Source organism: Zalophus californianus, chromosome 8 (genome assembly GCF_009762305.2).
Source record: "Zalophus californianus isolate mZalCal1 chromosome 8, mZalCal1.pri.v2, whole genome shotgun sequence".
Taxonomy (NCBI): domain Eukaryota; kingdom Metazoa; phylum Chordata; class Mammalia; order Carnivora; family Otariidae; genus Zalophus; species Zalophus californianus.
The window spans coordinates 78,452,444-78,466,626 of record NC_045602.1 but is presented as its reverse complement, the minus strand read 5'-3'; the positions used below and the strand labels follow the sequence as shown (position 1 = coordinate 78,466,626).

The 14,183-nt window shown below is 40.3% G+C and overlaps 1 protein-coding gene across 3 annotated transcripts in view; it reads left to right on the top strand.

The window, feature by feature from the left end:
- The first annotated feature begins 981 nt into the window (after positions 1–981).
- MGAT4A (alpha-1,3-mannosyl-glycoprotein 4-beta-N-acetylglucosaminyltransferase A) overlaps positions 982–14,183 on the top strand; it is a 119,623-nt gene continuing 106,421 nt past the window's right edge. For 2 of the 3 annotated variants that reach the window (XM_027620757.1, XM_027620755.1), the window contains exons 1-2: positions 982–1,121; positions 5,639–5,968. In XM_027620757.1, the coding sequence (XP_027476558.1) occupies positions 5,875–5,968 (94 nt within the window). In that variant the 5' untranslated portion in view covers positions 982–1,121; positions 5,639–5,874. Of the gene's footprint in view, positions 1,122–2,435; positions 2,838–5,638; positions 5,969–14,183 lie in introns of those variants that run through there. The other variant, XM_027620756.1, reaches the window with a different exon arrangement.

Genomic DNA, 14,183 nt, shown 5'->3' with positions numbered 1-14,183 from the left:
ATTGTAATGGTTAAAATAACACATCTTTGGTGTGTATCCAAAAGATGATGTGCCCAATGGTAGTTACTATTAACACAAGTTGTAGTACATAAACACTAAGCAAAAGAGAGGCGGATCACTCAGGCTTTCTATAGATGATTACCTATTTGGTTAACTTCAAACCTTTTGACATGGTGAAAGATTAGGACATGGGGCCCAGGAGAAAGGGGCAGGACACGCGATGAAGTGGTAAAATCAAAGGCTTTGGCACCCAAACGAGCTGCCCTTAAACCTTGTATTTCTTCTTCCTATGCTTAAGCTAGTCCTTCCTTCTGAGTCCCGGTAAATTGGAGATAGCGATGCCTATCACTGGGGATGCCACGAAGGTCAGAGACAGTCGGTGAGGTGCCTGGAACTGCTGGGCCTCGGAAGCTATTGTTGGATTAGAGTGGGACCTGCTCCTGGGACCTGCCCCTGGGACCTGTTGCCAGGAATGCTGCCCAGGCCGGACGACCGGGGAACGGGACCTGCAGCTGGGGCCAGGGGCTCCAGTTGAGGCAGCCCGGGGTGGTCGGGTCGCGCGCCCAGGCGGAGGCCGAGAGCTCCCTCGGGCCTTCCGTTGGCAGTCTGAGCTGCCTCTGCACTCGCCGGGGAGGATTAAAGCCAGATGTGGGGGGGGGAAGAGGGGCGGCGCGGAGACGCCGAGCTCTCGGAGCCTGGGACCGGAGACCAAGACGCAGCTCCAGACCTCGCCGTGACATTAAATGCAGCGGGGGGAGGAAAGGGATCGCAGGAGAGTTATATAGGCTGCGAGACGGCGCCCCTAAATGACAGCCCGGCAGGCCACTGAGGCGAGCGGCTGTGCCGCGCGGGGGCGCCCAGTGGAGGGCGCGCAGCACCGGCGGCCAATGGCTGGCGGGGTCGCGGGCGGGGCCCACGGGCGGGGCGGCCGCGGCGCTCCAGCGGCGGGGGCGGAGTCGCGCTGGGGAGGCGGGGCACTCGGCAGCAGCAGCGGCTGCAGCGGCGGCCACAGCAGCCTCGGCGGCGGCCGCGGCAGCACTGGCAACGCCAGCGGCGGTTGAGGGGCTCACGGCTCGCAGTGGCGGCGGCGGCGGCGGCGGCGTCGCGCGGGCGGCCTCGAGGTGGGGGCGCAGAGCGGCTGCGCGGAGGGGCGCGGGATGGAGGGGCGGTGCCGGCTGCTGGGCTCCGAGCCGCCGGGGTCGCGAAAGATCCACCTGCTGGTAACGGAGCCGCCCGCGCCGCGGCCCGACCGGGAGCTCGCGCCTCCGGCTGCTGCGGGGCCGGATCGGGGCGCTGGCTGGGCCTCGGGGCGGGGCGCGGGCCGGGGCGCCCTGGCCGCGGGGTCAGTCCCGCGCCACCGCCGCCGCCGCTACAGCCCCTCGGTGCCGCGCGCTCTTGCGGTGGCCGGCAGGGCGCCTGGTGCGTTTCCCGGCGCTCCCCGGCGCAGTGGGGCTCGTCGACTTTGGGGCAAAGTGGAGGAAAGTGCGGGCTTAGGGGGTACTGGGGGGGGGAGGGAGAGTTGCCCGCGGGACCCGGCCGCCAGGGCCCACACCCGCCCCGGGGTTGGAGCCTTTACAGGGCCGGGGGCAGGTGAGGCGGCGGCCAGGAGGTCCGGGGCATGGAGGCAGGGGTGCTCCGGCCGAGGCGGAGGCGGCATGCAGCCGTCGTAGCGACTGTTTCTACAAACTGAAGGTGTGAGGGTCGGGTGTGAAAGAGCACCCCCATCCCCCCAGGCCCCAGTTGTCCTGAAGGGGGAAGCTGCAAATGGGACCCTTAGGTTGGGTCCGGGTGATTGCACACAAAGTGTACCAGGTGACACCTCCGAGGCGTGTTTTACGAGCTGGCAGTCATACCACTTGCGCGCCCGCTTTTATTTCTCGCAGCGTGTGTTTCTCTTGAGCCCGTTCATTGCTTACAGTCCGAATTGCGAAATGTAAGCAGACATAATGTATGTTTTTAATGCTTTCCATGGATTTTGCTGTTGTGCTTTTGCTGTCGGACGAGTTCTCGTGAAAGATAATGATAGCGTCGCTCGGTGGCATACAGAACCTAAATTTAGAATCAAATATTCGTTTTGTGGTTTATCTTTCTTTTTCTGAATGTTAAAAAAAATAGTTTTATTAACAGGTTATCGTGGCATGGGTTTCTTTAGCCCGCACTTGTAAATCCAAAAACGTACTGGACGATGAAATTATGTAAACTGTATTAATGAAAGATATTAATCCTTTGATAAATTTAAAATAAATGAACATAATTACTGTGTATGAAGTTATATAGCTTACGTCATGGATTTCATGCTTGTGCCTTTCTTCAGGCACCTCTGTCCTGTCTGTGGGATAATGAGGGAATATGCCAAGTGTTCAGCAAAGCGTTCTCAGCCATAAAATGTATTGAATGTTTCAGAGAACACTTTAAATGAAGGTTTTTGTATCTAATAATAAAACAATAGGACTGAAGCCCTTAAAGGACAGTCAGATGAAACAGATTTTTCAGTCTGAGGTCTAGAGTTGAAGTTCCATTTGTCTTTGGCAGGATGAAGAAGATGATTAGTAATTTTAGCCACCACCTTTTTTATTGTTAAAGATTCAAATATGTTAAGTGATAATCTCAGAGCATTAAGGTGTTGGATTCAAATTTTTGCAAATGTGGACACCGAAAAAAATGAGTCACTTTGTTTCTTGCCTTAGGAAGTCAGTCAATCCAGAGGGCCCTTGGCTGTCCAGTCTGTGACTGCCTCCTGGTTGAAGAGCATGGAGATCATTAGTTTTGCTTTGGTCTGGAGTCTTCACTTGTACTGTGCAGTTAAACTTCATTAGTTTGGAAACCCTAATTAAAATGTATGACTACATTCTTACTGAGTAAAATGTTCTTACATTTCTCCTGCAGAATTGCAGGTCTTATTTGTTAGTAGAATTGATAAGTATCTTCTTCAGAGCTTAGTAGCTTCCTGGATCTAATTTTTAATATTTGGTATATTTTTCACATATTACTAATAGTATATCTGTAGTCTACTTTGATTTTAGAAGTCATTCACTTTTACTGTATTTATACGGAATTTTATCATGGGCTTTCTTTGTATTTAATAAAACTATTTTAAAATATCCTTTATGATTCCTTCTCTACTTCCCCATAATAATTAATTGGACATTTACTCTAATAACCTGTATACTTTTAGGTCTTTCACTAGGAAAAAAATCCTTCCTGAAGTAGGGTGCGGGTAAATATGTGGCAACAGAAAGTTATACACATTTTTATATAATGTCACACCAGGATTATAATTCTACATTATATAATTCACTGAGTTAGCACATCTCTTTTTATAATCAGAACTCATTATTGGGTGCTTATTGGTATAAGACAATATATTAGGCACTTTTAAGAATTTAGTTCAATGGGGCGCCTGGGTGGCTCAGTTGGTTAAGCGACTGCCTTCGGCTCAGGTCATGATCCTGGAGTCCCGGGATCGAGTCCCACATCGGGCTCCCTGCTCAGCGGGGAGTCTGCTTCTCCCTCTGACCCTCTTCCCTCTCGTGCTCTCTATCTCTCATTCTCTTCCTGTCAAATAAATAAATAAAATCTTAAAAAAAAAAAAAAAAAAAAAAAAAAAAAAAGAATTTAGTTCAAATTGTAGGATTTTGCCACAAAGATTTTAAAGTCTAAACCAATGTGAACGTGTTTGATGTTAACTTGTCTTAACTATAGAAAGTGAGTCACTTTGGTTGTAGAAAATAGTGATAACTCTTGAGAATATCTTTGGAGTTCTTTGTTTTCAGATAGTAAGAGGAAGCAAGGAAGTAGAGGGGTTCAGTGCTTCTAGAATATTATGCCGCAGTGAGAGCTGCTGGCCAAGGAGGGTTAAAAGGCATGCTTCGGTGTATGTGGGTGGGTGTGGGTGTGGGTGTGTGTGTGTGTGTGGGTGTGGGTGTGGGTGTGGGTGTGGGTGTGTGTGTGTGTGTGTGTGTGGTGGGGGAGGGGTGCTTAGCCAGAGGTTACAGGAAGTGAGAAATTTGTTTAAAGTCTTAGGTTTAAACTTGGAAATTTCCTATTAATTTTGCAGCTTATTTCATAATAGATCCATATTCGTTATAGAAGAGAACATTTTTGAAATTCACACACTGTTGGATAACGTTAATACCTCAGGAAGGTTCTCTAGACAGGGAGTGGCCCTAGCACTTCTCTTCGTACTTACAAGGTGCAGGTGGCCCAGTTTGAGAGGCAAAGGGCGGTAGGTAAGATTAGTGTTCCCTCTCTGGGTTAACAGTGCCTGTCTCATTACACCTGAAACTAATGTAACATTGTGTGTCAATTATACTTCAATTTAAAAAAGGCCTGCCTCTTAGGGTTTTGTTGAAGATTTAAAGCATATAATGAAGCATAAGAAACACTCAGTACCTTGTTGCTTCTGTCATTGTTACCATTAATACTATGCCCTAGAGTAGCAGAGATTTCTAGTTACTATGTTCAGTTTTACAAAGTAGCTGAGATGGTGGTTTCTGAATTGCCTACAAATGGCTACTTTAATCAGACATACTTTGTAGCTGAGGGAATTGTCCCTTGGGCTTGTTAGGCATTTTTGGAGGTGCATTAACTCACCCCAGTAGAGCGTGTCTTAGTATGTTGCCATGTGCATCTTATGGTCCCTTTGAGGCCACTGGGAATCAGTGGACATCTTGGAGTGACTGACATGCCCCCAGGGAATGAGACTGGCTTTGCAGAGTGCAGACCAAACCCTTGGCTGGCTGCAGGTTTTTGTTTCTTTTTTTTTGATTTGTTTGCTTTTATTTTTGAACACAGTTAACATTTATGGAGAACCTATTAAGTGCTAGGTGACTATACTTAAGTACATATAAGGACTTGATTGAATTCAAATTTCTCAACAGCTCTGCTAGCTGGGTGGTGATCTCCAGATTTTCTGAGTGTTCTGGTTGGGTTGCTGCATTTTCTACATCCTTTCATATTCCCAATTGACACCTTGGGAGCCGGTTAATCACTGGAACAACTACATTTCTTTTATGATAATGATAAATGGCAATAATAACTGTGACCTTTCTATTTAACATTATTTGTGTCCTAGAAGTGGAGCCAGGACAGGTGGTTTGCTTAATTTTATGGATGAAAAAGCAAGGCCTAGATCAGTGGCACATCTGAGGTCCTGTATAGAATGATGTTGCCGGATCTAGAGCCCAGGTTTTTTGATGCTTGCATGTTGTAGTTTTGTCAGTTTTTCTTAAAAATTTTCAAAACATTAACCATTATTTTGCAGTAGGAAAACTGAGGAGTGTGACGATTATATTACTTAGGAACTGTTGTGTGATCCTCAGAGTTATCAGCTTGGAATCTGTGGCTTACTATTTGTTTAATAAGCCCTGCAACTTCTCCCTTTAAATAATGAACCATAACTTTCTTTTTGCAAACAAAACAGAATCAATGAGGAGGGAATATAGTTTGAAGCTCTTTTTCTGGAGGAGAAACACCATATGATTCTAGAATATAATAAATGAATTGTTTAGATGCGGGGATAATCTTTGTAGATGGAGGTTAGCCCAGCCAAAAGTATGTTCATAATGGTGAATGATAAATGAAGAAAATAATATTTTGCATTACTGAACAAGTTTTTCTTTCTTTTTTCCCTGAATAGGAAGAAAGAAGCCTGAGACAGCAGCCTATGAAGACTGTGAAGACAATCCTGAATAGCAATTATGAATGGTGTTGCTGCTAGGCTTGTTCTGCAGAGCATCTGAAATGAACCTCTCTTATTGATTGTTTTTATTGGCCCAGAGCCAGGAGTACTGGATTCAGTTGACTTCAGGATTAAAAAGAGAACAGTCCTGGTTATCATCATAAACATATGAACCAGTGTGATGGTGAAATGAGATGAGGCTCCGAAATGGAACTGTAGCTACTGTTTTAGCATTTATCACTTCGTTCCTGACTTTGTCTTGGTATACTACATGGCAAAATGGGAAAGGTAAGGCAAATATCTCCAAAAATGTGCATGAAATGTAGTAGTAAAGGGTGCATAAATGCTTTGGTTAAGTACCCCAACGGTCTGCATGTTGCATGCTCTCTGCTGGTGGCCTGCTAGTTTCTTTCTGATACAAAAATGTATTCTTGGACAGAGGAGACAGAATTTCTAATTTGAATGGGGTTTGTTTTCAATTTCTTATAATTGCACTTGGAGAAATACATACTGATCAGTGGTTATATTATACATGGCAGCCAAGTTGAATAATAAAGACTTTTGTTTTGGCATTTTATTTTTATTAAACATCATAAATATTTAATAAGCTTCCTTGTACTGGATGTTGTTTAAAGTGCTTAAAAGGACACAATCAGCGCCTTCATGAAATTTACAGGCTGATTATAGTAATGATTTGGTGCTGTGTAGTTAATGATTTAAACTACATGTGTTGACAGATTGCTCTTCGGGCAAGAGTATTTATGAAGTGGGTGAGGATAAATTCTTAAAAATTGGAAACAAATTTTAAGTTTATTGTGTTTTACTGTTGAATTATGTCTTTAAGGAAGGTTATTTGTTAAGTGATATTCAGGGATAATGCCTTTGCTTTTTTTTTTTAACCTTATTTATTTATTTGAGAGAGAACACACATGCATGCACAGGGGGAAGGGCAGAGGGAGAGGGAGAGAGAGAAAATCTTAAGCAGGCTCCATGCCCAGCACAGAGCCCGGCTCCAGGCTCAATCTCACAGCCCTGAGCTCATGACCTGAGCCGAAATCAAGAGTTGGATGCTCAGCCTACTGAGCCAAGCAGGTGCCCTCATTCCTTATGTTAATCTAGGGAGTGTTGATGGCAAAGAAGGATGGAAGTACATACTTGGTTTTTTAGAATCAAGTTAGAGTAGTCATCATCACCAGGTTATTTGAGGGTCCTATTGCTGGCGTTATTTTATTAACTTACATGAAGATAACTGAAAAGGTGCATTCCTTATTAAATTTGCCTCTGGCATGTATATAGATATGTATATGTAGATGTGTATATATCTGTGAGTACATATGTATAAAATAAGCTGATTAAAGTGGAAAGCATATGATCTATTCTTTAAGCAAGTATACTATCTCCCCCACCTTTTTTTTTTCTGAGTTGGGCTGTAATTTTGAGAGGAGCTATACCAGGGAGAAATGAATGAAAAACTTGGTGAAGACCCTTATTCTTTGTGGACAAATATATACATTTTAGATTCCGTTTTTTAATTGTACCAAAAGGAGAAGACATACTTAGGAAGACCTTTGACCAGTTAATTTAATCAAACTATTTGATTGTGCCAGACATGACCAAAACAGATGACTGGCCTTAAAAGTTTACTTATGAAATAAGAGAATTGACCATAAGGGGAATATATGGATTTTTTTTCTTATCAGGAAACTTATCTATTCAGAGTTATAGTCATGGAGAAATGTGATCCTTCTCACTGAGTCTTATGTAAGGGATTAAAATTTTTGTAATCTCCATTCCACTTGTTTCTTGTGTAAAGGCATTGTAAGCATTATTTTCTTTTTGTATTAAGCTGTCTTTAGGGGCGCCTGGGTGGCTCAGTCAGCTAAGCATCTGCCTTGGGCTCAGGTCATGATCCCAGGGTCCTGGGATCGAGCCCCATGTCACTCTGCTCAGCGGGGAGCCTGCTTCTCCCTGTCCCTCTCCCTCCACCTCCTACTCCCCCTGCTTGTGCGCTCTCTGTCAAATAAATAAATAAATAAATAAATAAAATCTTAAAAAGTTGTCTTTAGAATCAAGGTTAAAAACATATAAATATTCTTTCATCCTGTGGTATTAGATACACACAAAGGCCGTTCTCTTTGATTATCATTCTTTGACCACCTCTGTAATCCTTTCATGCATATTCTTCTGCTCTCTCTTCTTAGTGTTTTGTCCAGACTTTTTCAGGTATCAACAGAGGACTCCTGTTATGATTATGTAAGATCCTCTGTCTTTTTTATTTTATTTGTTTGTTTAAGATTTTATTTGTTTATTTGAGAGAGAGAAGGAGAAGCAGGCTCTCCGTTGAGCAGGGAGCCCATCATGGGGCTCAATCCTTGGACCCCTGGGATCCTCACCTGAGCCAAAGGCAGATTCTTAAATGGACTGAGCTACCCAGGCACCCCAGTCCTCTGTGTTTTAATGCTATCATGTATGTAACTGATCTAACTGCTGAGCATTTGGATTCTTTCTAGATCATTCTGGCAGTCAGATAGCCTGGATTTTCCAGAGCAGTCCTGATCTCAGATACTCAGTTCTAGTATACTCATCAACCATGTGCTCTGATTTTTATATTGAAAGTATGGTTTCCATAATCATTGACTTTGCTGGGCTAGTAGTTTTTATTTTTCATTCACTCATTGGTCCCTTTTATAGGTACCTGTCCTGCCTAGCACTGCATTAAATACTATGAATATGAAAGAAATAGGAAACTTAACACCTCTTGAGAAGCTCAGGGACTAGGAGGGGAAGATTCAGGTAAACAAAACAAATATGATACCATCAATAGACTGAGATAGAAGCAATAACATGGTGCTGGGGAAGCATATTGCATGTTATATATGATTTGGTTTAATCCTTATAACAACCCTGGGAAGAATTACTACCCTCTTTCACTAGATGAGAAAACTGAGGCAGAGTGTTTGAGAAATTTGCCAAGGTCATACATTTAAGTGGTAAAGTGAAGTTTGAACTCTGTCATGCTGGTTCCAGAGATTATGTTCTTAGCTATTGGTCTGCTTCCCAGAAGAGCAGAGACTGAGGCTACTAATTCTTGAGTCACTTCAAGAAGAATAAATAGGAAGGTGATGCCAGGCAGAGTAGTAGACAGTGGGCATGTCAGGGAGAAAGAGCTCCTTGTGCAGCCACAAATTTCTGAAAGGGTGTAGAGTATTTGTGCCTTGGAATTAGGAGACACTCAGTTTCATGGGCACATAGGACTCCTAGACTCTCAAGGTTTAGTTGGTAATCACAGTGTAGTTCTTAACATATTTTTCATAGGTCTTCATTTAACACTTGGAAGAAAACATGAGCTGGTTCATGGGTTTGGCATAAGTTTGGGAGGATGTTAGAAACACAGCCAGGGAAGATGGAGTTAGGGCTGGGACACCAGTTTTAGCAGGGTATGCAGAATTAAATGAGGCAGAATTCCAATTATGTGGAATGGACAGGTTGGGAAAGTTGTAAGCAGACGTGAGTGGGACCAGAGTTATTACATATCTCACTTGTAGCTGGGGTTCTCCTAAAGAACTTCCTACTTTGGTCAGGCACAATCCAGAAATTGGGGAAGACGGAGCAAGCAATCTGTCTGTCCATAGGGACATAGAACATTCATGTACATGTTTCTGTGTGGATTTCTGTGTGGAATAGGTTTTCATTTCTCTTGAGTGGAATTGCTGGATCATGTAGTAACTCTATATTTAATCATTTGAAGAGCTGCCAGACTGTTTTCGTAGCAGCTGGACCATTATGCATTCCTTCTAGTAGCATATGAGGGTTCCGATGTCTTCACATGCTTTGACGACACTTATTATCTGGCTTTCGATTCTCATTCTAGTGGTAGGGAGATAGTGTTTTATTGTGATTTTGATTGGCATTTCTCTGATGACTAATGATGTCTGGCATCTTTTTATATACTTTTAGCAATTTGCACATATTCTTTGGAAAATTGTCTATTCGGATCCTTCGCTTATTTTTAAAAAGGGGTTATATGTCTTTTTATTAAGTTATAAGAGTTCTTTATATATTCTAGATATGGTTTCCTTAGCAGATACATGATTTGCAAATATTTTCTCCCATTCTGTGGGTTGTCTTTCACAGTCTTGATGGTGCCCTGTGAAGCACAAGAGTTTTAAATTTTGATGAAGTTGTGTCCATTTTTGTTGTTGCTTGTGCTTTTGGCTTCATATCTAAGAGTTCATTGTCACATCTGAGATAATGAAAATTCTGCTATGTTTGCCTCTAAGAATCTTGGCCTTTGATCCATTTTAGGTCAGTTTTTGTGTGTGGCATGAAGTAAAGGTCCAACTTGATTCTTTTGCATCTGGCTATCCAGTTGTCCTAGCACAATTTGTTTAAAAGACTGTTTTTCCCCCCATTGAATGGTCTTGGCACTGTTGTTGAAAATCAGTTGATCATGAATGTATGGATTGGTTTCTGGACTCTCAATTCCATTCCATTGATATTCCTTCTGCTAGTACCAGGCTATCTTGATTATTGTTGCTTTGTAGTAAGTTCTGAAATTGGGAAGCGTAAGTTCTGCTACTTTAACTTTTTCAGGATTGTTTGGCTATTTTGGGTCCCTTGCAATTCCATGTGAATGTTAGCATCTGCTTGTCAGTTTGTATAATGAAGTCAACAGGGATTATGATAATCTATAGATCAGATTTGGTACCGTTACCATCTTAACAGTGTTAGGTCTTCCAATCCATAAAACACAGGATTTCATTTATTTAGGTCTTTAATTTTTTTCAACAATTTTTGTGTACATTTACACAGTATAAGTTTTATGCTTCTTTTATTAAATTTATACCTAAGTATTTTATACTTTCTGATAGCATTTTTGAATGGAGTTGTTGTCTTAATTTTATCAATTTTCATCACAAGTGTATAGAAACAATTGATTTCTGTATACTGATCTTGTATCCTGCAACCTCGCTGAGCTTATTTATTCTAATAGTGGATTCCTTAGGATTTTCTGTGTACCAGATCATGCCATCTGTGAATAGAAATAATTTCATTTCTTCCTTTCTAGTCTCAATGCCTTTTATTTCTTTGTGTTATTTAATTTTTCTGGCTAGAACCTTCATTTCAGTGTTAAATGGAAGTGATGTAAGAGCTGACCTCCTTGTCTTGATCTTAAGAGGAAAGAAGCCAGTCTTTAAATTTAAGTGGGTGTTAGCTGTGGTTTTTAAGTAGATGCCTTTTTTTTTTCCCCAGGTGAAGGAAGTTGCCTTCTATTCCTGATTTGCTGAGTGTTTTTATCGTGAAAATGTGTTGAATTTTGTCAAATGAATTTCCTCTATTGAGTGACTTTTTTTTTGTTCTGTATTCTACTGATAAGATATATTACATGCATTGATTTTTAGGTGTTCATCCAACCTTGCATCCCTAGGATAAATAACACTTGGCCATGGTGTATAATTCTTAGCTGTTGCTGGATTTGGTTGGCTAGTATTTGTTGGGGATTTTGCATCCATAGTCATAAGGGTTATTGGTCTGTAGTTTTCTTATATTGTGTTTGTCAGTTTTTGATATTAGGGTAGTTTTCATTTCATAGAAAGATTTGGGAAGTGTTCTTTTCTATTTTTGGAAGAGTTTGTGGAAAATAAGTATTCTTTGAATGTTTGGTGGAGTCAGCACTGACATCTTCTGGGCCTGGACTTTTCTTTGTGTGTGGTTTTTTTGATGACCGAGAGCATCTTGTTACTTGTTACAGGTCTTTTCAGATTCTGTATTTCTTCTCCAGTCAATTTCTGTAGGTTGTATTCTACTAATTTGTCCATTTCACTTAAGCTATCTAATTTACTGGTGTACAATTGTTCGTCATATTTCTTTATAGTCCTTTCTATTTTTGTGAGATCAGTAGTAATGCCCCCTCTTTTGGTATTCTAATAGTTTTAGGTTTTTTTTTTTCCTTGGTCAAACTAGCTAAAAGTTTGATTTTGTTGACCTTTTGAAGAACCAGTTTTTGGTTTCTTGATTTTCTCTGTCTACTCTCTATTTCATTACTTTCTACTCTAATCTTGATCCTTTTCTTCCTTCTGCTTGTTTTGGGCTTAGTTTGCTCTTCTTTTTTTAGTGCAGGTAAGGTTTTTCTAGAAGGCAAGTTTATTGATTTGAGGTCTTTTTTCTTTCATACTGTGGGCATTTATAACTATAAATATAAATATAAACCCTCTAGGTACTGCTTTAGTTGCATCCCGTGTTTTGGTATGTTCTGTCTTGATTTTCATTAATTTCATAGTATTTTCTGATTTCTTACTTTTGTCTTTTACCAGTTAGTTGTTTAGGAGAGCATTAATTTTCTCATATTGGTGAGTGTCCCGAATGTTTCTGTTCTGGTTCCTAATTCCATTTCATTGTGGTCAGAAGACATACTTTATATTATTTCTATCCTTTTAAATTTATTTAGATTTTAAAAAATAACCTAGCATATGGTCCATCCTCTAGAATGTTGCATGCGCACTTGAGACTATATATGCTATTGTTGTAGGATGGAGTGTTCTGTAGATGTTTGTCAGGTCCAGCTGGTGTATAGTGCTATTCAAGCTTTCAGTTTCCTTGTTGACCTTCTATCTAGTTGTTCTATCCATTATTGAAAGAGTATCGAGAATCCAACTATTGCTATAGAATTATCTGTTTCTTTCTTCATTTTTGTCAGTTTTGCTTCACGTATTTTGGTGTTCTGTTATTGGGTGCATGTATTTTTCATTTCTAAATATTTATATTTTTATTTTATATTATAATTGAATATTCCATTTTCTCTAGTAACATTTTTGTTTTAAAGTCTGTTTTGTCTGAGATTCGTATGTCAGTATGTAGCTATTCCAGCTTTTCTGTGGCTTCTACTTGTATGCTATGCTTTATTCTGTTCTTTGACTTTAATGATCTATTTGTGTCTTTAAATCTACACTTTGACACCTGTCAACGATCTGTAGTTTGATCATGATTTTCTGGAACTAGTCTGACAATGTCTACCTTTTGATTAGACTCTTTATCCATCCATGCTTACTATTACTGATATAGTTTGATTTATATCTGCCATCATTTTGTTTTTCATGTGTCTCACATCTTTTTTCTTCCTCTTGTCCTTCTTTTTCTGCATCAATTGAATATTTTCTAATGTAACATTTTAGTTTCGTTAATGACTTCTTTCACTATTTTTTGAATATATTTTTGTAGTTGTTCCAGGGTTTATCATTTACATCACAACTTATCAGAATCAGCTTCAGATTAATGCTAAATTAATTCCAGTAATATATAGAAATGTTACTTCTGTATAGTTCTATCACCCCCTTTTTGTGTTGTTATTCTTGTATACTTTACGTCTGTCAATATTATAAACCCAACAATACATTGTTATTATTTTACCATCTGTTATTTCCTTAGCACATTGCAGCTTTATTCTCACCTACCTCCTTTGTTCTGTTATTGGCAAATATAATACATTTCCACGTGTTACAGACTTGGTGATATATGCATATCACATTATACTATTTTTAAATAATTGAGAAAAAGTGTGCATTAACAGTGTCTATTATAATTACATAATCACTGGTGTGCTTTGTGTGGATTTAAATTGCTGTCTAGGATTACTTGCTTTCAGCTTAATGATTTCCTCTAGTATTTCTTGTAAGGATGGTCTGCTAGCAGTGAATCCTTTCAATTTTTATTTATCTTGGAATATGTGTATTTTACCTTCATTTTTGAAATACAGCTTTGCTGGACTTAGGATTCCTGGTTGATAGGGTTTTTGTTTTGTTTTGAAGGACTTTGTGTTATCCTACTGCCTCTAGCCTCCATTATTTCTTCTGAGAAGTTAGCCGTTGTTCTCCTTGGGGTTCCCTTGTCATTGATGGATCATTTTTCTTTTGTGGTTTTCAAGATTGTTCTGTGTTTGACTTTTATCATTTTTACCGTGATGTGTCTATTTATGGGTTTTGCTTCCGAGATGTGTAGGTTACTGGTTTTCAGGAACGTTGGGAAGTATTCAGTCCTTTTCTTTGAATATTTTTTGTTTTGTTTTGTTTTTACCTTTCTCTCCTCTTCTGGTATTCCCAGTACATTCATGCTGTTATTCTTAAGGGTATCCCAAATTTCTATGAGATTCTCTTCATTTTTCTTCATCTTTTTTTCTCTTTCTTCAGTTTACGTAATCTCTACTGATCTGTCTTCAGGTTGGCTGATTCTTTCTTTTGCCAGTTCAGATCTACCATTGAGGTCCTCTAGTGAATTTTTAATTTCTATTATTGTACTTTTCAACTCCAGAATTGGCATTTGGTTCTTTCTTAAAATTTCTGTCTCTTTATTGATACTCTCTTTAAAGCAGTATTGTCATGTCTTCCTTTACTTTTTTCGTGAAGTTTTCTTTTAGTTCTATGAGTGTATTTATAATGGCTTCTTGGAAATATTTACCTGCTAAGTCCTACATCTAGTCATACTCACAGGGAATGTCTTATCTTATGCT